This window comes from Semicossyphus pulcher, unplaced genomic scaffold (genome assembly GCF_022749685.1).
Source record: "Semicossyphus pulcher isolate SPU_LCO1_2020_fin unplaced genomic scaffold, fSemPul1.0.p SCAF_10, whole genome shotgun sequence".
NCBI lineage: Eukaryota > Metazoa > Chordata > Actinopteri > Labriformes > Labridae > Semicossyphus > Semicossyphus pulcher.
This window is the reverse complement of record NW_027211604.1, coordinates 25,317,170-25,341,639: the sequence shown is the minus strand read 5'-3', so window position 1 is coordinate 25,341,639 and position 24,470 is coordinate 25,317,170. Positions and strand designations below refer to the sequence as shown.

Below are 24,470 nucleotides of genomic sequence, written 5' to 3'. Positions count from 1 at the left end.
AAAAACAATATGCATTGGCTTAAATGACCAGATTTACAAATCATCATGTCTTCCTCCTTCAGGCGTCATATGCCCCCTACTTATAGGTTAGCGCCCTCACCACCTGCCAAATTAAGTGCAGAAAAATGATTAAACAATGTTGATGAAGAAAATAATTTTTAGTGTCTTGGGGTTAGAAAATGTATCATCTAGTTTGTCCAGCAGAACACGCTCCATAGTTTACAATACTCCCATTACCGTGTGCAGTTCATGTCCCGGAGCCGAAGAGACGCTGGAATTGGTTGCCAATGTACAACAAAGTTATATTTTATTCAGTACATTTATTTGTTTAAGAAAGGAACCTTTGTGGCGAAGTGCTGCTCATGGTGGATTTGGCGCTATATGTTACAATTTCATTTAGCAGACGCTTTTGTCCAAAGCGACGTACATCTGAGCGTTAATGCAACACAAGCAACGATCGAGACAGGAGGGGGCGGGGTCAGTAAGAGCCAACAAACAGCTTCAAGTGCGATCGGACACTGGTGCAGACAGGAAGTGCACAGGGCATTTTTTTTGTTCATCATCATCAACAGCAACAATCAATATATAAATAAAAAATGATTGATTGATTAAATTGAACCTTCTCAGCATCTCTACATAGTCATATTGGCATAAATGTAGACGAGGTCTTTTTTTATTCCGCCTTTAGTTTTTGTGCTCCAAACATGTGGAATTACTTCCAACACACTCTCAGGATTGATATCAAACCGCTTCGCCTCAGCTTGTGAATGTTTTTGTTAATTACTGTGTTTGCTTTAATTGTGTCGTTATCTGTATCTCGACATCATTGCAAATGAGGGAAACCTCAATGATTTTCGAGGCTTCAATAATGGTTTGAATGAATTTCAGCTCCAAAAATTGTCACATCTGGGGCGCTGGTTTAGCTCCGCTGGTAGAGCAGGCACCCCACATACAGAGGCTACAGTCCTCGACACACTGATCACAGGCTCGGCTTCCGGTCATCTGATCAATGCCATCCCTCACTCTCTCCTCCCAACATTTCCTGTCTCTCTTCAGCTGTCCTATACAACAAAGGCAAAAAGCCATAAAAATAATCTTTAAAAAAAAACATTTGCCACATCTTTAATGCGTGTGTTTTTCCAAAAATCCAATATAAGTCTAGTAGCAATAATATGTGTGATGTCTGTGTTTCAGTTGTGGACGGTCCAGAGGGGGAGACATCAGTGGAAAAAGCTTTGCACAAAGAAGCAGTGAAGGCCGTTCTGAACGGAGCCGCTGTTTTCTTCCCTGATAAACACATCAGGAGGGACAGACTCTTCCACATGATGGTGAGTTTATTCTTGTTATAGAGAGATGAATAAATAACAATATAACAGAAAGAATCATTTATATAACAATGTGCCTTTTTTACAGAAAAATATCACAGAAGAGGACCAGCCAGAGTCGGTGAAGGTGACGTTTGAATCGCTTTGTAATTACTTCAGGTAAACATACTGTAGATATACACACACATATTCTCGTGCACATCTAGATCACAGTGTTATCAGCAGCTGTGTTTTCTCTGTGCAGTGACCAGGATCCCAGTGGCCTTCTCCTGCTCCCTCCTAAAGGAGCTCCCGCAGACTTCGACATAAGCCCCATCCTGTCGGTCATGGAGACACTGCTACTGGTGGCAACAAGAGAGGTGAGTCCTCCATCACACACACACAATGTCTCCACTGTCTCAATATGTAAACCACAATTTATCAACATGTTTCTGCCTTTTTTTCCACCCTCTCAGTGCGAGGTCATGATGGTGGATGAGAGTGGCGGAGCCAGCAGGACGGTGCTGCTGTCCTTGTTCTGGGCTCTGCAGGGCAGTCTGCTCTCCTGGTGCTACCTGCAGCTCAAAACAGGATCCTCCACCGCCATCGCTATGGAGCTGGCCCGGGACATCCTGCTTAAATGTGAGATACAGTGAAAAAAAAAGTTGCATTGATCCATCAAATGTGATGTCTAACAGATAAACTAGGATTCATCATTGAGTAAAGAGGAGGTCTGTTTTATTTCACCAGACGTGGATCAGTTCCTGGGAAGTTTCAAATCCATCCTCGCCTCCCTGCTGGTGAGGCACACCGGTGCTGAAATCACAGAAAAACTCGGCAGCTCCATCCTGGCCACAGTCTTCAGACAACTGGTAGCGCACTGTTACATCATGAGTTTGTGTTTATGCACAGTTAGAGAGTGGATTGGGGTTAATGTCTGGTATATTTGTTGTCGCCCTCTCAGATGATTTTACTCCTGGAGCTGTGCTCTTTGGACATCCCTCACAGTGTGCTGCTGAAGAGCTTCTCCTCTCTGGTCGAGCTGCTCAAAAGCCTGTCCAGTGATACTGGAGACATCTTCTCTAAGGTCAGCCCACTCTGACTATACAGTACAATATGCAGCCTCTCATCACACTGTGTGAGGATAAACAGAGAGGTGAAAGGCAGACCAGCTGGAGCCTGCCAACACTCACTCATTCACACTCTCTACGCACACACACTACACATTGCCCTTTTAGCTATGGCGCTCTTATAACAGGGTGGTCTGATGTTCAGCGTTAGGTGAAACAAGTTAAAGTGGAAGAGTAGAGGAAAGATCGCATATACATATGTATGTATGTATGTATGTATGTATGTATATATATATACATACATATATATACATAATGCAGTCATTTAAACAGACAGCAGCTGATGGAAACATTACACAGACATGTTTACTACAAATGTGTGTTGTGTGTATTATTGTATAAAAGCATTATTTGCATTCATGTTCAGTACATGAGTAAATAAATGTACATAATTACCGTAAAATCTGGGATATAAGTCGCCCTACATATCATCCATGCTGAACTGGAATACTGGAACCTACAAAACTCGCTCTTCTGACTGTCTCATGCTTCAAGTCCCTCGCGTTTACTCTGAACTTGGAAAATCTGCCTTCTCTGAGGGAGAATTCTTTTGCAGATATCCAAAATGTTCATTCTGGATAAGAAGAATGACGTTGAAGCTATCTGAAATGCTAATTTTGACAAGGAAGAATTACATTACAGATACCTTTTAATTAAATCCAGTCTACTTATTAAATGTCAAAAAGGCTCGTCATAAACGATGATTGTTGTGAAGATGGCGGCTACACTGGCGGTCATGACGTCGCATGTCCGTGACGCCGCATGTCCGTGAGGAAGCATTAGCTAGCTTGTAGCTCCATCGTCTGGGTGAAATACTGTAACACAATAAAACACCTCTCTCTTCATTTTATACTGGTATATTGTTTGCACTGGTATTACAGGACGCAGCCCACTTTTTCAAGATTACGGGTTCAGTCACTGTAACAAAAACTGATTAAAACTGTCTCACTGTCAGGTGGATCAGGAGAGCTGGCACCAGCCCCAGCAGCCGGTGGTGCTCAGGACCTGGAACCTGGAGTCTCCTCACAACTACGAGAACAGCCGACACGAGACGAGCATCTTTGCCTGCCCCGGCGCCACCTCGTTTGAGGTGGAGTTTGACGAACGCTGTGAGACAGAGAAGAGGTGACGCGTGTAGGATTAGAGGTATTTAGATGTTTTTATCGTTCCTTGTAAGAATTGTTGTAACTCACCCTCTCTACTCTTGACATTTACAGATACGACTACCTAGAATTCACAGATTCCAGAGGAGGGAAAGTCCGCTATGACATGAAGGTTGGAACTGAGAAGTGGCCAAAGGTAGGATACAGGAACCAGTCAGTTGTCTTCATGTGACACTCAGTTGTTGCTCACTTCTTTTTTACACATGTGTGTTGTTTCTCTTCACTCCTTCAGAAAGTGACGTTTGATGCCGGCCCTCAGCTCCAGTTCCTCTTCCACTCTGACAGCAGTAATAACGAGTGGGGTTACAAGTTCACAGTGACCGCCATGGGTCTCCCAGACATCACCATTTCTTGGATGTCGGACCTGCAGCTGCTGGTCGCTCGCCTCATGGGTCGTCTCTCTTCCAGAACTCTCGCCCTGAAATCTCCTCACGGTGAGACTGATCTCCAAACATCTACTACATGTTATAAATTTATAGCGCAATTGAGACCATCAGCATATTAAGAAAAGGCTCAAGCAGACCCTCGATAAAAGCTTGAAATGCTAATATTTGTGGTTTGCCGTCTATTGCAGAGATACGCACTGTTAAGGAGCTTCCACAAGGGAAAATGTCCCACGTTCAGTCTTCTCCTCTCTGGAAACCCATTCTGCGACACGGACTGTGTGAAACAAGAGAGACAAACCGAACAAAAACAACCACTGACCGGGTATGGAGCAGTCTGCTTAATCCAGTTATATCCACTCTCATGTTTATACTACTCCGTTTCTAACTCCCTCAGCAGCTCAGAGGAGCTCTAAAACTGTGCCTCTTTTCTTTTTGGTAGACAAATTCCTGGACTCTGGATGAGCTGATGAGCTTCCTGGAGGACTTCGCTTGTTGGAACCCGTCTCAGGAGCCGACAGACAGCCGAACAGAGCTGATGAAGACGCTCATGCAGTCCTGCAGGAAACAGCAAATGAGGAACGAGATCGCCGCCGGGTCAAAGACGGACCAGGCTGTGAACGCCATCTGGGCTGCCATGGTGTACCACACACCAGCACTCAACCAGGCCCTGAAGACCTACGGTAAGGCTCGACTATGATCGGTGGTTATACAGAAAGAGATGTTTTATGTTCCATGGTTGCTTATTCTTGTCCGTGTCTCCCTTCAGTTAATCAGGACTGCAAGTCGTGTCTAAGTGAAGAGTTTGTGCAGGTGTATTCACTGGCAGACAGCATCAGGACATGGATGGTGAGATTGCATACCTTTATTGATTACTCCAGTAAAGATATGATGATGTTATAGCACTAATATGCTGATTTATTTTCTCCTGTCAGTTGGAGATGAAGCAGAGATACCTGGTTGGTAAAATGAACGTACCTGATGAGAAGGAGGGGGGTCACAATGAGGTTAACATGGAGACACTAGGTGAGTATTTTGCAAAGCTAAGCCCCGCCCATTCTTTTCATCAGTTCTGTTATCTGTTTACCTCCAGCCAGCTACAGACATGGCAAATGTTTTCAGGTTGTCTATCTCACTCTGTCTCATTAACGCCAAGAGGGATTTTCCTCTTTTGTTTATACTTTGGTACAAACGTCCTCTTGAACCCGAGGATGAACTGCTTTGAATTTTGTAGTCAAAGGTGACTGATCGCCCATAAACCATTTCGTAACACAATTTACATCCTTGTTAGGGCTGTCATCGAATATACTAAATTCGAATATAAAACCGTATTGTAATAAAAAAAAAGGATCTACGATTATCAGTTCTCGTATGTCCGCGCGTGCACTCTCTCTACCATAATAATTAACTTGAGTTTCGCTGAAACGAGCTAATACAACCACCGTGCAGCAATGATGGCAGAGAATTCAAATCCCAGCCCAGCCGGAGAGAGAGAGATTCTCATCCATAACAGGCAGGTTAGGTGTGCTGATGTTTTTAAAAGACACATTTATATTTAAATAAATAAACCCGTCACACCACAGCTCGCTCAGAGCGCTGAATGTTCGTTATACCGCAACCTAATTATTTTATGTGGTTGTTTTGCGAGGTGTAAGAAGCCTTTGTCGATCTTTTCAAAGGCATGTTTATGTTTAAAACAACAAAGTCTCTCGTTGTAATGGTTTGTCCTCTTGTGGACATATTGCGCTAAAAATAGATATTTAATTAGTTCAAATCTGTGTTGACAGCACTTAAACTTTTTATGACACAGTTTCACATGTGATGACATTTTTTATACAAAAGGTCAAAGGTCAACTTCACTGTGACATCACAACGTCCTGTAAAAAAAAAATAATTCTGGACATTATTCTTGTCTGAACATGATTTATCAGAACTCTATTAGACCTGGGTCATTTTCAGTCAGAGATCTCCCCTCACTCCTCCCCTTGTGTTTGTCTGATGCCCTGACGTCTTCTGACAATCACATGCTCTCCAGAGAAACACAGACAGAGAGAGACATTCTCTTGTTCTATGTCGCTCCTGTAAATGATGATGTGCCCTCTCCTTTTTCTAAAGTAGGCCTACTTATTTCTTTTGTTTGTTTTTAGGGTCATGTTTTCTTTTTGTATTTTCAAATTAACCCATTCTAATTCATTGAGAAAAACATGGATGGATGTAAGCTGCACCTAGACTGGTTGGTGGAGGCACACAAGAACAAGGCAGCAATTCTTGTGTTTATTTCATTATTATGCTGACGTCTGTTATTTTCTCTCTAGCTGAGATGTGCATCGAGAAGAGCCTCCTGCTCTTCAGATTCACCCCGTGTGGAGTGCCGTGTCAGGACAGCGACTCTTCCAAAGCTGCAGAAGGCAGCAATGCTCCACTCCTCCGCTCCGGTTCCATCTCAGAAGGAGACTTCCAGGCCAGCCCCTCACTGGGAACTCAGACTTCAGCGTCTGAGGAGAGCGCTGATGCCAGGCCCGGACAGAGCCTGCCCTCTGGTGCTCAAACGCAGAACTCTTCTTCATGTGGGCACAGCAGGCAAGGCCACCGAGGCTCCAATGAGAGTCTCTCCTCCCAGCAAGGAGAACCAGCCTCGCCCTCCACATTCCCCCGTAAGGCTCCGTTCAGCCGGGCACGCCTCCGCCTCCTGTCCTGCCGATCTATAGAAGAGCCCCGTATGATTCCCTCTGTCAAGGATCGATACCCAATCCTCAAACACATCCTGAACTTTATCAGGGACCAGGCTCTCACAACAGCAAGGTGACCTAACTACAGTGTTCTATTTTGCAGTTTAATATTGTGTAATTGTACTTTACATGACTAAGTCATCCGATTCTTCCTCCTGTAGCATTCTGCAGACCCTCTCCCTGAGCAAAGCCCAAGCTCTGAGCGTGTGCAAGGTCCTGGAGATGGTTCAGCAGTGTTTGCAGTCCCTGGGAAGGCCACACCTCTTCCAAGCCCCCTGCATCCTGTTCCTGCAGGAGCTGCTGGCGTGTCAGAAAGACTTCACCAGGTACACCTGCAGGCAATGTTGTTGTTTCAAGTGGATAAACAGTCGACTTGTTATGTTTGCATGATGTATGCTAATACTGAAGTCCAGTGCAGTTCAGTAAATAGTTGGGACTTTGAACAATGTTTTCCTAAAGTTTGGAGTTCTGGATGAACAGTTTAGATTTATTCCTGAGATGCTTCACAGAAAGAAAGTGCAGTTTTACTCCAAAGATCACTCTGACCTCTGTTATGGACGACATTATCAGAGATGCCAAATGTATGTCTCTGGAGGGAGTTGTTCATTTTCACAAATATCAGTTTGACGGTTCATGGCGTGAGAATTATTAGCTACATTTTGAGAAGTCTGTTTCTGTGCAGATTTGATTTTGCTTTGTCTTTTGCAGTTACTTCTCTCAGCTGTCAGACAGCGGGCAGAAGCTCGGAGAGGAGGTGAGGCGTTCCTACCATCAGCTGGTGCTCATGCTGGTGGAGGCAGTTCAAGGCTTCAGCAGCCTCAATGAGAAGTAAGCTCTGATTCTTGTAACTCACCAAGTTCACTCATAACACCTTCAGCTTGTGATTAGTGCAGTTTTAAGTGTGTGTGTGCGGTGGTGTAACCTGACCCTCATCCCTGCTCTGCAGAGCCCTGCTGCCAGCCCTGTCCTGCGTGCAGACCTGCTTGCTGCACCTTCTTGACATGAGTTGGGAGGTTCATGATCTTCCTCTCTTCCTGGATATAAAGCTTCCTGACCTCCTGCTCAGCATGTCCCAGGAGAACATCAGTGTTCATGACATCGCCATCAGGTATCATCAGAGTTTTGCCTTTATAGTCAGAGTCTCAGGATATAAGGCAATTAATAAAATGCTGTAAGAGTCTATTTCAAAGTCCTTACAGTAAAGTAAACGGTCTCCCAGCTACTTAAATGTGCGGAGATGATCGATTCTTTCTTTGGTTTAAATCATCTTCAGTCAGTGGACGGAGGAGGATGAAATCGCAGACTACAAGAAGAACCAGGAGTGGATGGATGAGTGCATGGACGGGATGTTTGAGAAGTGGTACGACAAAATCGAGGAGGAGGAGTCCATGGAGGACAGGAGAAAGGTACGTCACAGCGCATGAAAGAGAAGTTTGCACTCAGTTCTGAACCTGGCTGGCCCAAATCCTGCTCTGCTTCTTCCTTCATGTGCATACCAACAGAAGAGCACATAACACATTTAAAGACTGTACAGCCTGCTTTATAGAGAAGACACAATACCAGAATTTTAAACTTCGATACGAGTAAAAAAAAAAAGGTACAAGGTACCAAAACTTGGGTTGTTTTGATGTTTTCCTGCACACAGTGCTGGTACAGAAAAAGTCACTGAACACAGAACCAGTTCATTTGACATCGTTTACAATAATGAGGCTTAATGAGCAGAATTGTCCCAAAAAATAATGTTTATTGTTATTTGATATTGTTTAGACACATATTGAAATATAGCCTACCCTCTCATTCATCAATCATAAACATAAGAAGTGTTTAGTTGTGTCTGTATCTGCAGAGGATCTGCCCCTTATCTGTATTTTCTCAGTTACTGCTAATTCTGCTGTTTGGGACGTTTCTGGACATCAGTAATTGTGCAGTGGGACTAAATGAAAGACCAGGTTACAGCGCTGTCTCTCTGCTCTCTGTCTGTCTGTCTGTCAGTAACAGATGCTAACGTAACTTGTTCGTCTATAACAAGATGCCAAAAGGGAATTTGCAGACCAAGTGTCGTTGCTATATAAGAGCTGCAGGTAGCGGAGGGCGGAGCAGACAGACGCACTGTTAGCAGGATGAAGCGCGACTTCAGCTGCAGACAAGCTAAACCCTGTGCCTTCCTGCGGAGGTGTACGGAGGTGTAGGCGTGTTGTTTGTTGTTTAGAGCGTAACCGTCTTGAAACAATCAGAAATGTTTTCTTATATTTCACCGCTTTCTTTTCATGAACAGTGCTCACTCTCTCCACTCTCTGCCTATGTCACTTGACCACAGCTCTCTCTCTCTGTCTCTCTCTCTCTCACTCTCTCTCTCTTGCTCGGTCTCTCTCTCTCTCTGTCTCTCTCTCTCTCACTCTCTCTCTCTTGCTCGGTCTCTCTCTCTCTGTCTCTGTCTCTCTGTCTCTCTGTCTCTCTGTCTCTCTGTCTCTCTCTCTCTCTCTCTCTTGCTCTCTCCCTCTCTCTTTCTCTCTCTCTTTTGCTCTGTCTGTCTCTCTCTCTCTCTCACTCTCTCTCTCTCTCTGTCTCTCTCTCTCTGTCTCTCTCTTTCTCTCTCTCTCTCTGTCTCTCTCTCTCTGTCTCTCTGTCTCTCTCTCTTTCTCTCTCTCTTGCGGCAGATTTGGGTCGGAAACTGATCGCAGATGTGTGTTTCAAAGCTTTGGTACAGTTCGTTACTATCGAACGTAAAAATAACAGACTTATCGCTGTGAATCAGATGGTTTCGAAAAGTAGCGAACATTTTGACAACCTTATGTTGGTGGTTCTGTGGTTATCATCACCTATCATACACACCCACAGCAGTGCTTTGAGTTACCCGTGATAATAAAACTGTGCTGATATAAAGCAGAAAAGCACACAAAGGAATCTCATTATATAAATACTGGTCACCTTTATTAATGTACCTGTTCTCATTCACAGATGCACATGTTCATCGCACGCTACTGTGACCTGCTCAACGTTGTGATCTCCTGTGACGGCTGTGAGAGGATGGCACCTTGGCACCGCTACCGGTGTCTGCAGTGCATGGACATGGACCTCTGCAAGACCTGCTTCCTCAGTGAGCTCATGCACTCCTCCACACTTCTCAAACCTTCCCACAGTCACACAGGAGGATCTAATAGCCCAGAGTGCAGAGAAACTAGGTAATTGCACTCATTGGACGTTGCATCAGAGCTTTAAAGGTGTTATGTGTGTTTTTAACCAGGTGGTGCCAAGCCCGAGGGCCACGAGGACGACCATGAGATGGTGAACATGGAGTACGCCTGCGACCACTGTCAGGGGCTCATCGTAGGAAGCAGGATCAACTGCAACGTCTGTGAAGACTTCGACCTGTGCTTTGGTTGTTACCATGCAAAGAAATACCCTGACAGGTGATGCATTTCAACTTTAATCTTCTGCTGGTAGAACACACGTCCACTGACTGTTGTCATAATTATATTTTTAACATTCTCTTCCAGCCACCTGCCCACCCATCGGATCACAGTGTACCCCATGGTGACCATACGCATCAGTGACCGCCACCGCCTGATTCAGCCCTACATCCACAACTACTCCTGGCTCCTGTTCGCTGCTCTGGCCCTCTACACGTCAGAACTGAGCAGCGAGAAGCAGGCGGAGGGAGAGTCTTTGAACAGCACCACCCTGAGCCAGGCCTCAGCCCTGCAGACGTGCTGCTCACAGCTCATCACCGACTGCCTGCTCAAAGGACAGACCGGCAAAGGTTGGTCCAAACCAGGATTTAGTTTTATAAAGGAGTCGGTTAACATTTTGCTTTCATGTTGAGACTGAGATCAATAAGAGCCTCATATATAGAGCCAGCTGCTGGTTAGCTGAGCATAAAACTTGCTTTTAACACTGTTCAACATTTTTATGATCTAAAACTTGCTTTAAACGCAGATAAAACTAAGGTCACGCTGTTTTCAAATGCAAAATGGAAGCCACCGAACGTTACTTCAGTCTCCACTTTTCAAGGTACACAGATCAAGTCTGTATCTCAGTACAAATATCTTCTTATTTTATACGCTAAATCTCTCTCTTCTACAACACATAATCAGCAGCTGGTGAAAAGATTCAAACTTAATCTGGGTTCTAAAAGTCTAAAAAAAACTGCTTGCTGCCACTTTTGGACTGGTGATGTTTTATACATGCACACCTCTTCTAAAAGCTTACATGCTCTGGACACTGTGTATCATAAAGCATTGAGATTCATCACCAATTTTAAAGCACTTACTCTGCTCTTACTGTTTGCTGTATGCACGTGTTGGATGGTCAGCCTTATCCACACCTTGTCTTTGGGCTGCTTCCCTCGTACCTTCTAACCTCCATCGGCCAGAAGCGTGCAGGTGCTTACAGTCTGTGGTCCCAGCACCTGTTCTTACTGTCTGTCCCAAAGGTCAGAACTGAACTGTGGCAGAAGGCGTTTAAGTTTGCCGCTCCCTTTACATGGAAGGGTTAGAAATAGACCTGGGACATTAGGAGCTGGTCTCATTGGATGCTTTTAAGGTGATGAAGAATAGATGCGGGGGGAAACAGTTAGCCTGGGTCAGTACAAAAAACAGGAAGAACGTGCAAATCATGGGTAAGATGAGCCTCCAAGAATTCCCTGATTGGAAGAAATAAAAATACTGTTAGTTGTTATTAAATGTTCTTGAGATGCTGGTAGGTCACGTCTTTCAACTTAAGCTTGGCTAGCTGTTCCCCTTGCCTTCTGCCTACGCTAAGATAGCTCTAGCTTCATGTTTGGCGTACAGATAGACAGTGCTCTTGTGATTTCATACAGCTTATCTCTGAGCATGAAAACAATAAGCATATTTACCACATTATACACTTTAAACAGAAACGGAAGAAAAGTTTCCTCTCTACATTCTGCAGTAAGGATGGTTCTGAATATGTCTAACCTTTCTCTGCCGTCCTCCACACAGGTCTGCGTTCCTCCGCCCTGCTCGCTCTGCTGTCGTCCAATGACTCCTCCTCTGACAGTGAGCTGTGTCCGGTGTCTCCAGAGTCCTCTCAGGACCTCAGCACAGCCACTGACACCTCGTCTCTGCCTGGATCCACAGCAGCCATCTGCTCCCCGACATCTCCGAAGGACAAGGTGAGCAACAGAAGTCACGTTATAGGATGATATGAAGAATGAAAAATCACATTATTAGATTCATCTTAAACATGTGGATGTAGCTGATGTACATACATGTGTTTGTTAATTCTATAATGCAGGTAATACACTGTTTAGTACTCTTACAAGCTTTCGGCTGTAAACGTTCTGAATTGTCATTTCCTGTCACCGTCAGAGCAAACAATCAGGTAAGGAGAAAAAGCCAAAGGAGGTGGGCTCTCCTCCCCCTGCTCCTCCAGAGGTGTCGCCCCCTCCGAGCACTGGAGAGGGGGAGAAAATGAAGCTGGTCACCCAGGACACCCTGGACTCCCCCAGCCTCAGCCAGACGCCTTCAGTGTCCAGTGAGGACCCCCTCTCCCCTGTGGTCCGAAGTAAGAACTGAGATGACCTCCACCCAGCTGAATACAGCTCCGATGTCGTTCATTATGTTGACTGTCCCCTCGCTGTCTGAATAAACATTGTGCTCTTTTATTTCTCAGCTTCAGAGTCTGGGCCAGGAACAGTCAACTCTCCAACATCTGATGTTGTCAAGGAGACAGACGCGAGGCTGCCTCAGGTTCCCCTTCAGGAGCACGTGTTTTCAGAGTGCTCCAGAGAGAGGATCCTGGGACTATTAGCAGCCATGCTGCCTCCAGCTAAACCAGTATGTGAAACCAAAGACCACTTTATTATCATTGTTTTACACTTTCTCTTCTAGGAGAGCCCTACTGAGATTAAAACTGTTTTCAATGGAGACCTGGCCAAGATTGTCAGCCAAGATGGCTGTTTAGTTTGTTTAATTCTTACAAAGATAGTTTACGAGTCTAGTGCTGGACTGTTCACTTTGTAGAGTCATCACCTTGAGTTTCCCAGGCAACCAGCGGAGAGTTCAGAAAGTTACTGCTGCCGGCCATAAAATAGTCCCTCACCAAGTTAAAAACATGAATTAATTTTGCTCCCAACAAGCTCCCCTGTAACTGAAATGTTCATTATTTATAGAGCTGCATTAGCGCTGACATGTTCTCCGTCTGTCTGAGGTTAACATCTACATCCTCTTTGTTGCGTCCTCAGGGCAACACCCTGTCTCTGCCCAGTCTCAACTCCATCCTGCCCCAGCTTTTCAGAGCCGTCATCTCCAACGCCGGCTCTCTAAACGAGACCTTCCACCTCACCCTGGGACTTCTGGGCCAGCTGCTGCTCCGAATCTCTCCCACCGAGGCCGACACTGCCGTCACAGAGGCTCTGGCTGACAAATACGAGCTGCTTACGCAAGGAGAGGCGGCCAGTTTGGACACTCAGGGCTGGAAGACCACGCAGCTGCTTTTCAGCCTGGGGGCCGTCTGTTTGGACAGGTAACAAAAGGAGGATCTGGTAGTACCTGTGTATGGAGTGTTTTTGGAGTGTTTACAGTAACAGTTGAGCTCTTGTTGTTTTCAGATGTAAATTGTCTTCTCTCTTCTTGTCCCGTGTGTTGCAGTCGTATCGGTCTGGACTGGGCGTGCACTGTGGCAGATGTCCTCCACAGTCTGAACGCTTGTCCTGAGTGGAGCGCAGTCATTGCTGCCTTCACTGACCACTGTATTCAACAGCTTCCACAAACTCTCAAACGCACCAACCTCTTCACCCTGCTGGTGCTGGTGGGCTTCCCTGAGGTAGGCAGCGCACATGACATGCTAAAGTTCTGTACACTGTGCTCCCTGACTTTCTAAGCTTAGCGTCCGTGTGTCTGCCAGGTGCTGTGTGTGGGCACCCAGACGGTGTTTATCGACAACGCCAATGAGCAGCACAACATGATCCTGCTGAAACACTTCACAGAGAAGAACCACGCTGCAGTGGTGGACGTTAAGACACGCAAGAGGAAAACAGGTCAGTGCGGTTGCAGCACCACGAACAGCTCTGCCAGTGTTAAGAAGTAAACATGGAATTAACCCTCTGAGTGCTTTCTCCTGTTTCCAGTGAAGGACTACCAGCTCATCCAGTCTCAGGACTCCACTACAGCCGGCCTCCCGGGGCAGTCAGAGGACCAGGGCTCCCCAAAGACCCTGCTCAGCCGCTACCTGAGCAACTTCACCTCCATCATCAGCCACCTGCTGCAGACCAGCCAGGACAACGGCTCTCCTGATGCTGTGGAGGCGTCCTGGGTTCTCTCCCTGGCTCTTAAAGGCCTCTACAATACCCTGAAGGTAACAGAGACCTGATGATAGGATATTATCACAATACTTTAGTCGGCTAACAATAATGTTGTGATTTTAAACATTTAGGGGGGAATTCACTAAAGGATTGCGTGTCTTATATGCCTGCTAAACCTGTGCATATGACACAAAAAGACTCATTCTCCAAGCACACGCAGGGGGTTGAATGTACCTCAAAGTGCGCTGCAGAGCAAACAGCGTCTCTGTGCGCCGGTGCCGTTTGCGCATATCTTAATAAGTCATTATGCAGACATTTGGGGCAAATATGGCTCATTTCTATGTAAATGAGCCTCGTGGCAAAAAGCACCTGATTCACAAACACCAGCGCTAACAGCACCGCGCAGTTGGAGTAAAAATATTACCGCCTGCAGAGAGCTGGTGGGAACTGCAGCGCAGCATCATAAGGGCTGTCACGCTCTGAGTTTACACTGATCATGATGACAGTTCCACCTTTTGTGTGATCAAAAATGTATTTGTCTGTCAAAACAATCTGTTAATAATATGTTAATCAGTACGGGGCAATCAGAGGCTCCGGCACACGGGCAGACTTTGTTCATGCGTGGAGCCGTTGCACATGACGGGGATTATAATATGGACGAGCTGCTGTCGCACGCTCGTTTAGTGAAACTAGTAAACACCTGTCGAGTTTGGACTTTACAATAAACTGTTCAAAGAGCTCCCCTTCCTGCTCATCACTGATCTGTGCTGGGAGTTGAGATCCGTCAGTGTGCGCTCAGCTGATGCCTGAGAGCGCAGCACCGCGCAGCAGAGAGTGGAGCTGCAGACAGCTTCTCTCCACAATCAGACACAAAACAAGAGCAAACTGCACGAGCTGTGAGACTTTCTGGGCGTGTTTGGGCCTGACTATCATCAGTGCAATTTGCTTCATGAATCAGACCTTGAGACGGAGCAGATAGCGGGGGCAAATTTATAGAGCTATCAGCGGCTGCAAGAGTGAATTCCCCCCAGAGTTATATACCGAGTATTGCGATAACATTTATGACGTTTTATGTCCTTTTTTTGACTGCAAATGATGTGCACAGAGGATACATTTCTCAACATCTATTAAGATAACGTTTTAAGTCTGTTCATCTCACTTTAATCTTTTTCATGCAGCCAAATGAGATTGTCAAGCAGACAGACTTACAGGTATTTGGAACAATGCAACTTCAGCCATTTCAGCAACTGTTAAATGACATGAATAGAAATGTCTCATTCTTTGTTTTAACCGACTCCCATCTGTTTTTCATGTTCGCACCAAAACGTTTAAGTTGTGTTTGCAATATTTGCCTTATCATTTTTTTGGATTATCCTTTTTATACAGGAAACGCATCGATTTTACATCCATCATTTTACATGATATCAGTATGCACCTGCAATTCTTTGTAGATTATAACAAAGAAAAGGAAAGAAATTAAACAAAAATGCAGTTTGTGCAGCTTTCAGCTGAGAGTTTTTTTGGGAGGGAAGAAAAATAACAAATATAAAGAAGAAATTTAAATGAAACAAAACAAGTTCAGCATGGTGTCCTGATATTTTGCACGAAACTAATTTATTATTAGACTGACACCAAGATTAGATCTTTTATCATATGTACGTACATTCCTATTTATCATATACACAAATGACCAGGGAAGGCTGAAATCAGAGCGACCTGCCATTGATGAATCCATCGAATTTTAATTAATTAATTCATCTCTTGCACCAAAATTAGATGCAAGAAAATAATAGCAATCACATAGTATTTTCACCCTTTCATTCGACCAAGTCAAAAAGGGTCTGACTTTAAGGAAAACTTTTCTATTACAAAACCATGAAATGATTAAAATTTGATCGATTCATCAGAGGTAGGTCGCTCTGATTTTAGCCTACCCTCATAAATCAAATGTGTCAGTAAATCAATAAAATATTTCCTTCCAAAATATCACAATACCGATCTCTACTTGTTTCACCCAGGCCTAGAATATACCTGCACTGATGTGGCTGCAAAATTTGAAATATTGTGAGAGATATCAAAACTAGGCTGGAAAAAAAGCTGTCTTAGACTGCATTAAATGACTCCTGAGCTGCATCACTCATTCCTTTGTGTCCTCTTCTGTAGAAGCACGGGGTGGAGCAGGCTCAGGAGGACATCCAGCAGTCAGGACTCACCCAGCTGCTGGTGAGGAAGTGCAGCAAAGGGACAGGCTTCAGCAAGCTGTGGCTGCTGCGAGACCTGGAGATCCTCTCCATCATGCTCTACTCCTCCAAGAGGGAGATCCACTCCATGGCCCAGGACCCCGAGCGAGACCAAAGAGAGCAGGACAAGGAGCACGACTCGGACCACTCCAGCTGCTGCAATGAAGAGACTGACGCCAACAGGCCGGACCCCTTAGAGGGTCTCGATGAGGAGACAAAGATTTGCTTCCAGGTGATGAAGCGAACTATTTATAATACATGCAGCAACATATGTGTGATGTCATAATCTAGAGACGCTCTTTTTTTTTTTTAAATGCAGATCACACACGATGCCTTAAACGCCCCTCTGCCCATCCTGCGAGCCATGTATGAGTTGCAGATGAAGAGAACAGACTCCTTCTTCCTGGAGGTGCAGAAGAGGTCAGGGTCAACTTCTGCATTTCCTTTTAATTTAGACTTCCTTCACACGATTCACCCAGGTAAAGGTCATGTAATACCGCCTCTCTGTGATTGTTATTTTCAGGTTTGATGGAGAGGAGATAAAAACAGATGAGACAATCCGTACGCTGGCTCAGAAGTGGCAACCTACCAGGCGGCCTCGCTCTGAGGAGAGGAACACCAAGGCTGTGGACACTGACATGATTGTGGTGTCATGCGTGGTGAGTTGTTTAAGACTACTATCGACAACACACTGAGGTTTTGAGATGTCAAAAAGCCCTGTTAACAAATGGCTGTTTAAGAGATATGATAAGGTTGGAGGTGATGTTTTTTATGTTCTAATATTCTGCTTCATCCCCATCATCGCCCTCCTCCCACAGTCTAAACCCAGTCACTGTGAAAAGGCCACAGAGGAGATCAACGTAGTGGCCCAGAAGCTCATCACCAATTCAGAGAGCGACTTACAGCTCAGCTACGCCAAACAGAGGCGCACGAAAAGTTCAGCTCTGCTGCACAAGGAGCTGGACGTGCGCAGCAATCGGGCAGTTCGTCAATACCTGGTGAAGGTCAACCAGGCCATCGCCACGCTGTACGCCCGCCACGTTCTGGCCTCGCTGCTCGCCGACTGGCCTGCAGAGGCAGCGCTGAGCGAGGAGGCGCTGGAGCTGAACGGTGCCTCGCACATGGCCTACATCCTGGACATGCTGATGCAGCTGGAGGAGAGGCCGCTGTGGGAGAAGGTGGGCGGTCGTGTCGTGCTCACATTGTTGTATGAGAACTTGTCGGAGTTGTTGGATTAATGTGATTTTTCTTATGATCAGATCCTGCAGAGGGTGCTGAAGGGCTGCAGTCAGAGCATGCTGTGCAGCCTGTCTCTCACTGCCTGCCAGTTCATGGAGGAGCCGGGGATGGCCGTGCAGGTCAGGGAGTCCAAACACCCGTACGACAACAACACCAACTTCGAGGTGGGTCCACTGCCTTTGTATTTCAGCATGAATACCTTAAAGCTGGTGTAGGTGATTTTTAGGAGCCAACTTTCATATTTGTTGAAATGTTCTATACATTGTGATATCAATCAATACATCAAATGCTCTTACAGGTATCTGAGGATGTTGCAGGCTTATAATAAAGCTGTCCAATCATTTTATTAGGGCTAAATGAATTGATTTGATGTAATACCTCGCCTTTATACCTTTTTTTTCTACCATAATGGCATTTGCTCCCCGTAATAGCATGATAGGACTGAGGTTGAAAATCGTCCCTTTAAGGTAGCGAGCTAGTAACACAAAAAATAGCAAAGAAATGTAAACAACGCGATCTGTTCATGTGTTTGGAAGGAGTGGCTGTTTTGCGGTTAGATATTGTAAAAATCTCTCTTTCATACTCATGAATGTTTTTCCAAAGTTGCCTACCTAAGCTTTAAACAGCATCCATGACTGTTCAGCACAGATCCTTATTTAAACACTTGTGTCATTGTGTTCTTGTATTTGAGCTCTTCCATTACTCCTATTGTGTCTACTTTTTTTTCAAGTCAAATCAACAAACTGATTCTGTTGTCTTCATTGTTAACATCTTAAGGACAAGGTGCACATCCCAGGGGCCATCTACCTGTCTGTGAAGTTTGACTCCCGCTGCTACACAGAGGAAGGCTGTGATGAGCTCATCATGTCCAGCAGCAGTGATTTCATCCAGGACGTCCACAACTTCAGCGGCTCTCCTCAGAAATGGTCCGATTTTGAGATTCCTGGTGAGAATTATTTTTTTAAGTCATTTATTAAAGTTCTTTTCTGCACTATGTTTCTATCTGTGCTTATTTCAGATAGTTTGACTCATATATTTAAATCATTTTGATCAAATTGTGACCTGTGTGTTCTCTCAGGTGACACCCTGTACTACAGATTCATGTCAGACATGAGCAACACAGAGTGGGGCTACAAGTTCACCGTCACAGGAGGCCACAGAGGACGCTTCCAGACAGGTGCTGCACATTAGAAGAGATGCAAACTCCTGTTTTACACCGTGCTTTAGTTACAGGAGAGCAATACAGATTTACTCGATGGATCCACAGGTTGTCACCCTCTGCACTTCTGTCTCTCGTCAGGTTTTGAGATACTGAAGCAGATGTTAGCAGATGAACAAGTGCTCGGTCACCTGCCGCTGGCCGACATCTGGGAGTGGCAGGTGGGCGTGGCCTGTCGTCAGACTGGGAACCAGAGACTCAAAGCCATTCACTTGTTGCTCCGCCTCCTGCAGTGTCCGTCACAGACGTAAGTGTCCAGCCTCACTCCTACACCATCTTTCAATTCTGTAGACACCCAAAGCAGCGTGCACATTCTCACCATTCTTTCACTTTGGCCTCATGGTGCAGGATTGCACGTCCACACAGAGTTTGCATAAAAGCCTTCATAACCCCTCGCGTCCTGACAGTCACCACGGATATGAGGTTAAGGATGTGTGTTGGGATTTGCCTACGTGCAGACTGACTCATGCATGTGTGGTCACCATGACATTAAGGCATCCTTTAACTGAACAACAATCCCCCTCCTCAGATAAATGTGTTCTGGTTTCAAGGCCAATCATGGTCCAGTAGATTTGGACTGTTTAGTAGTCCCATTTTAATTATTATAATATGTTAATTATTGTTGTTAATTGTTATCTCGGGGTCTTTTTCACGATGAGGGTAAAATGGATTGTGAAATTGTCGTACGAGTTGGTGCAGCATCAGCGGTGATGCGGCCGTTGTGCCGGACCGTGGTGGTGAAGAGGGAGCTGAGCCTGAAGTTGACCTACTTTCCAACCCTCACCTGTGGTCATGAGCTTTGGGTAGTGACCAAAAGAATGAGGTTGCCGATACAAGCGGCTGAAATTAGTTTCCTCCAAAGGCTCAGCCTTCGAGAGAGGGTAAGGAGCTCGGGCATCTGGAGGGAGCTCGGAGAAGATCCACTACTCCTTCGCATCGAAAGCAGCCAATTGAGGTGGTTTGGACTTCTGATTAGGTCTATTAGTCTCCTGGGGGCCTCCCTATGGAGGTTTTTCCGGGCATGTCCAACTGGGTGGAGAAGTGGGGCAGACCCAGAGTCTGCTGGAGGGATTATATATCCCACCAGGCCTGGGAGCGCCTCGGGATCCTCCAGGAGAAGCTGGAAAACCTTGCTGAGGACAGGGACACCTGGGTCACCTTGCTTAGCCGGCTGCCACCGCGACCCGGCCCTAGATAAGCAGAAGATAATGGATGGATGGACGGACATCATTAATCTTACCTAACCCCGACCTCTCTTTGAAGTAAACATTTATGATATGACAACAAGTTTTAATAATTCCAGTTTGTGCGAGTTGTCGTTTTAATGCACATCAAAGTTTTGTTTTTTTTAACACAAGCCCGCACCACTGACGTCCATCAGAGAGCCTGACACCTTCTTATGCAGTAAGCAGAGTGTTTGATGTTGATCAAAGCCAAAGAAGAGTTTCATCTATGAGTCACGAAACATCGTCTACAAGAAAAATGAAAGGGACTTTTACTTTCAAAGCCAGGGAAGTCCCACATAACTACTCCCCTCATGCAGCTCCATGTAAGGCTTACAGAGGACGGACTTTTCAGTGATGTAGGCAATAGATTGAAATTAAAAATATTTGTGTAATTACAGATTCATGATTTTTAAATGTGGGAAAGAAATAGAAAAACTTTATCAGATAGAGCTGCTCGATATTAGAAAAACTGACATTGCGATAACGTTTTGTTCTGCGATATTTATTGCGATTTAAAAAATACCGGATATTCTACCAGATAAACACGGTGTGTTTTCATGTACATATAAACAATTAACAATCATACTTATTATTGGGGACTTTTAAGTCTATTTTAATCTGACAAAACTAAACCCCCTCCTACTTTTACCACACATGGTTCATTGACTCAGACACCCACATGAAGGTAGAGATGGTTCAGGTGGAGCGACACGTTCTTTATAACATAGATACAAACAGACTAGTGGGCTGCAGTTGTGTTACTGTAACTCTTTCTAACGATGTTCAAATGTATGTGTAATCAGCGTGATCAGCTCAGTGACTGTAACTTTAGAAACAAGACCTCACCGTCTCCTACTTCCTGTCGGCACACGCAGCCTCACGCCGTGTGTGCGCTGCAGGTGTAGCCGCTAGACTCGAATATCCCGCCGACATGATCTGTGACGGCTGCATCGCCGCCTGCTTGTTTACAGTTTACAGGCAGGTGACACACAGACTCTGCAGCTCAGAGGTCCATTCACTCTGTGCTCTGATGAAGAGCTGCACGATTTATTTATTTGTTTATTTATTTGTTTATTTGACAGGGACAATGCACAGCTTCTTAGATGTACCAGAATTATCTGTAAGCTAATTTGCATCTGTAGTCCCTGGACAGGAAACGGAGAATAAAAACACAATAACAAGTAAAAAACAAGATTACCAGTTAGTAAATATTATATAATATAATCATATGACTTCGTACTGAGTTCCAAAACTCTGTAGCTCTGACTAAAGTTATCAGACGCGCTTCTCCTGTAGATTAGTCATCGACAACAAGAAACTGGCGAGTTTTCGTTTTGCACCAAGCAACAATAAAGAAGCATCTTGACGTGTTTCACTTAATTTGCTGCACTATAGCACATCCTGGGATGTGACTATTGCACATGTGCACATCACAGTTGCATATATCGTGCAGCCCCAGTATCAGTAACAATTATTATATCAGGCATATTAGAGCAGGTCTGTACTTGTCAATAAAGCAGTATAAAGAGTATCTGAGCACCGTTTTTTTGTGCTTTGAAATGATGAGAAATGTGTGAAGTCTGATTCTTTGGTTGCTTTTCTTTAAAGAGAACTCCTCATTGTCCTGTTCCGCTCGTCTTCGTGTTCTTTCTTATCTAACTATCGATCCGTGTTTTTCTCCAGCGCCTGCGAGCTGATGCTGCTGCGACCTCTGTGGCAGCTCTTCATGTCCATGGAAAACAACCTGAGCCAGGATCCCACCAGTATCACTGTGCTGCTGCCTCTGCACAGAGCCCTCACTGAACTCTTCTTCATCGCAGAGGCCCGGGCAACCGTGAGTGACGCACACACACACACACACACACACACACACACACACACACACACGTATATGCAGGCCACATCAAAGGAGCAGCCACACCGTGTATTGTATAGGTGTTGTTACAGCTGGAGGTGTGGCCGCGTGACATTTGAGGTATTTGTTTGGGTGTGTTGCTGTGATGATAGCTCGATAGAGTCAATAAGAAGCTATATTTCAGTCTTCTGCTTCCTCTCTGTTTGATCGTTTATTCAGCATGAGGCTATTTGAATAAAGTGATGAGTAAAATAAACCCAACATTTTATTCTTTACCTCCGTCTTTATCTGTCTCTCTGTGAGATGAGCATGTTTTTCCTCCACCCACCTGTTCTCTGCTGGGCTCGGGGCCAAAGCGCGGCCCTGCCATCTGCCAGACGGCCACACAGCCACACCGGCTCCCTGCAGACGGCCTCAGAGAGAGGAAGAGATGCTATCCATTTTGTAATGCGATGGCCGCTCTCTCTCCCTCTCTCTGTCTCTCTCTCAATTGTCGTAAATTATTGATTCAGAGAAGTCTCGGGGATTATGAGCGCCATCAGCCACCGTCAGCCAGGAGGTTCCCATCTGTAGATGCGATTGAAGCAGACAGTTCCAGAAAAGCACCGCGTCCCCTCCTCCCCTCCAGGTCTGCTCACTGCAGCCCGAGGCTGCCGATCTGACAATAACATTACATCAGTCGACTCGTCGTTCAGGGTGGATTCTGGGGCTCCCATCTGCTCCAGCTGAGTGTTGTTTTATGTGAGGGAGAAAGAGACGCTCAGGAGGAGCAGTACATGTGGACAAACACCAGGGGGCAGTAGCAGTATGCAGCAGTTTGTCCGAGGATGCCCCATATGGACACTCCAGTGTTAGCAATGACGGACGCATGTCGGTGTCTGAGCCGTCCCAGTGGCTCCTTTAAACGTCTCTTTTATCAACACAACAGAAGTGTGTGTGTGTGTGTGCTGTGTGGTTTCGTCACCTCCTGCTCTGCGTCCCGAGCTCATAGCAGCATGAGATGAAGGCCTTGGCAAACAGGAATGACGTGAAAGAATGAATGAGCAGTGTTCAGCAACAGGACATGTGCATTCACTGCTCAAACAATCCTTAATCCTGTTTATATAGTCTCTCATGTTCATAGAATAATCTAGTTTAATGTGAATCTGTAGCTCAGACCAAAGATGAGGAGGCCTCAGTATAGAACATGAGTAAGGAGACTCTTTGTTCAATATAGTATATGTTAGTTTAGAGAAACCAAACACCTGCTGCCTCTTGTGTCAGCAGTCATGGAGGGACATGTTTAGTGTTGTATTTGATTCAGGATGTGTTTCAAAGTTCAATAACTGGCTGTCAGTTGAACTTCTAATTAAGACAGTAATATTCATGACCAGGTTACAGGCTCAGCTCCCCATCAAGACCACAGACCATATACAAAGATGGACGACGCGTCTCCACCACCTCTCATTGCACTTATTCGAAACCAAAATAGCCACAGAAGCGGGCGCTGCCATCTTGCGTTGGTGACGTTTTTTGGAGCGCAGTGGGGACCGGCTGGTGGAGCCGCCGTAACAATGTCCCAAAACACACATTTAACTTCCCAGAAAATATGTCAAAGATCCCACACATCGGCGTGTTTAACAGCAGAACAGCTTCTTGTGTTGGTCTGAGGTTAACGTTCACGATTTTTGTTACGTCTCCTCTCGCTGTTCCTCCTCCACTCTGCTAATCCGGAACAGATCGGCTGCAGGAGTCGGATTGGTCAACAGAGCTGTCAATCATCATTTTTACAGCATCAAATAACTAATTAAAAGTAAACTTGTCAGAAAAATGAACACTTGGACATAAGTCAGCATGATAAGAACTAACTATAATGACAGAAACCATGTTTGAGAAAAATTTATTTGACGTGTATTTTGATTTTATAGTTTGACTCATGTCCCGTCTGTTAACATGGAGGAGGCGGGCTTTATGACCTATACTGCAGCCAGTCAGCAGGGGGCGATAGAGAGGGTTTGGCTTCACTTTGAGGGAGTTGTCATGTCGGCCATCTGTTTAAACAGTCTGTGGTGAAGACTGGATTCAAGTAGAGCCGGAGTTATGCATCTGACAGCTAATAAAATGGGCCTGTATATATTGGCCTGTCACAATTACATAAGTATTAGTTTACATGTTTTCCAATCTACATTTTTTAACAGAATCAATAATGCAGACAAGTAGCTTTGGGGTGACTTAAAAATGTCATCACATCCAGCAGCGCGAGCTCCAGCTCCATAGTTTATAACATACCCAGCACTGTGTGCAGCACTTGCAGCAGAGCATCACAGCTGACTTTAATGAAGCTGTTTAACAACCTTTGCATAATCAAATATTTGCTAAATGAATGCACAATCAACATAGAAAGGGTCTGTTATCATTCCAGCTTAAAAAGGCACTACATTGTCTGTCATATCACTAATTGTGATACATCGCAAACAGTCACAAGAATCCCATATAGGTCAGGCTCTAGATTCAAGTGAAGCGCGATAAACGGCTGCCACATTGTTCCAGGACTTCTCACAACTGCATTTGTTTCTGAAATGGACATCAGAAAGTCTCCCTCAGCTGTGAGGATCAGCTCTACCTTCAACACCCTGCACCATCTGTCACCACCCTCCTAAAACTAAGGATTAGTGAGGACCGGGGCTGGTGGCCTTCATGTCACGTTGACTTACGAGTGTAACTGCAGCGATGACATAC

The 24,470-nt window shown here is 45.2% G+C and overlaps 1 protein-coding gene across 1 annotated transcript in view; it reads left to right on the top strand.

Moving 5' to 3' along the window:
• Positions 1–24,470, top strand: part of zzef1 (zinc finger, ZZ-type with EF hand domain 1) — a 43,459-nt gene that overhangs the window by 9,589 nt on the left and 9,400 nt on the right. Inside the window, exons 16-52 of the mRNA XM_069669475.1 lie at positions 1,195–1,328; positions 1,414–1,484; positions 1,570–1,684; positions 1,781–1,946; positions 2,055–2,176; positions 2,269–2,391; positions 3,390–3,559; positions 3,652–3,733; positions 3,830–4,031; positions 4,172–4,305; positions 4,423–4,663; positions 4,750–4,829; positions 4,916–5,006; positions 6,296–6,782; positions 6,871–7,035; positions 7,418–7,537; positions 7,656–7,817; positions 7,983–8,115; positions 9,668–9,806; positions 9,954–10,119; positions 10,207–10,469; positions 11,671–11,843; positions 12,040–12,235; positions 12,344–12,507; positions 12,915–13,195; positions 13,321–13,495; positions 13,577–13,709; positions 13,800–14,026; positions 16,137–16,445; positions 16,533–16,633; positions 16,737–16,872; positions 17,032–17,391; positions 17,473–17,616; positions 18,230–18,398; positions 18,531–18,629; positions 18,753–18,918; positions 21,581–21,731. Coding sequence (XP_069525576.1) covers positions 1,195–1,328; positions 1,414–1,484; positions 1,570–1,684; positions 1,781–1,946; positions 2,055–2,176; positions 2,269–2,391; positions 3,390–3,559; positions 3,652–3,733; positions 3,830–4,031; positions 4,172–4,305; positions 4,423–4,663; positions 4,750–4,829; positions 4,916–5,006; positions 6,296–6,782; positions 6,871–7,035; positions 7,418–7,537; positions 7,656–7,817; positions 7,983–8,115; positions 9,668–9,806; positions 9,954–10,119; positions 10,207–10,469; positions 11,671–11,843; positions 12,040–12,235; positions 12,344–12,507; positions 12,915–13,195; positions 13,321–13,495; positions 13,577–13,709; positions 13,800–14,026; positions 16,137–16,445; positions 16,533–16,633; positions 16,737–16,872; positions 17,032–17,391; positions 17,473–17,616; positions 18,230–18,398; positions 18,531–18,629; positions 18,753–18,918; positions 21,581–21,731 — 6,350 coding nt within the window. The remainder of the gene's footprint in view (positions 1–1,194; positions 1,329–1,413; positions 1,485–1,569; positions 1,685–1,780; positions 1,947–2,054; positions 2,177–2,268; positions 2,392–3,389; positions 3,560–3,651; positions 3,734–3,829; positions 4,032–4,171; positions 4,306–4,422; positions 4,664–4,749; positions 4,830–4,915; positions 5,007–6,295; positions 6,783–6,870; positions 7,036–7,417; positions 7,538–7,655; positions 7,818–7,982; positions 8,116–9,667; positions 9,807–9,953; positions 10,120–10,206; positions 10,470–11,670; positions 11,844–12,039; positions 12,236–12,343; positions 12,508–12,914; positions 13,196–13,320; positions 13,496–13,576; positions 13,710–13,799; positions 14,027–16,136; positions 16,446–16,532; positions 16,634–16,736; positions 16,873–17,031; positions 17,392–17,472; positions 17,617–18,229; positions 18,399–18,530; positions 18,630–18,752; positions 18,919–21,580; positions 21,732–24,470) is intronic.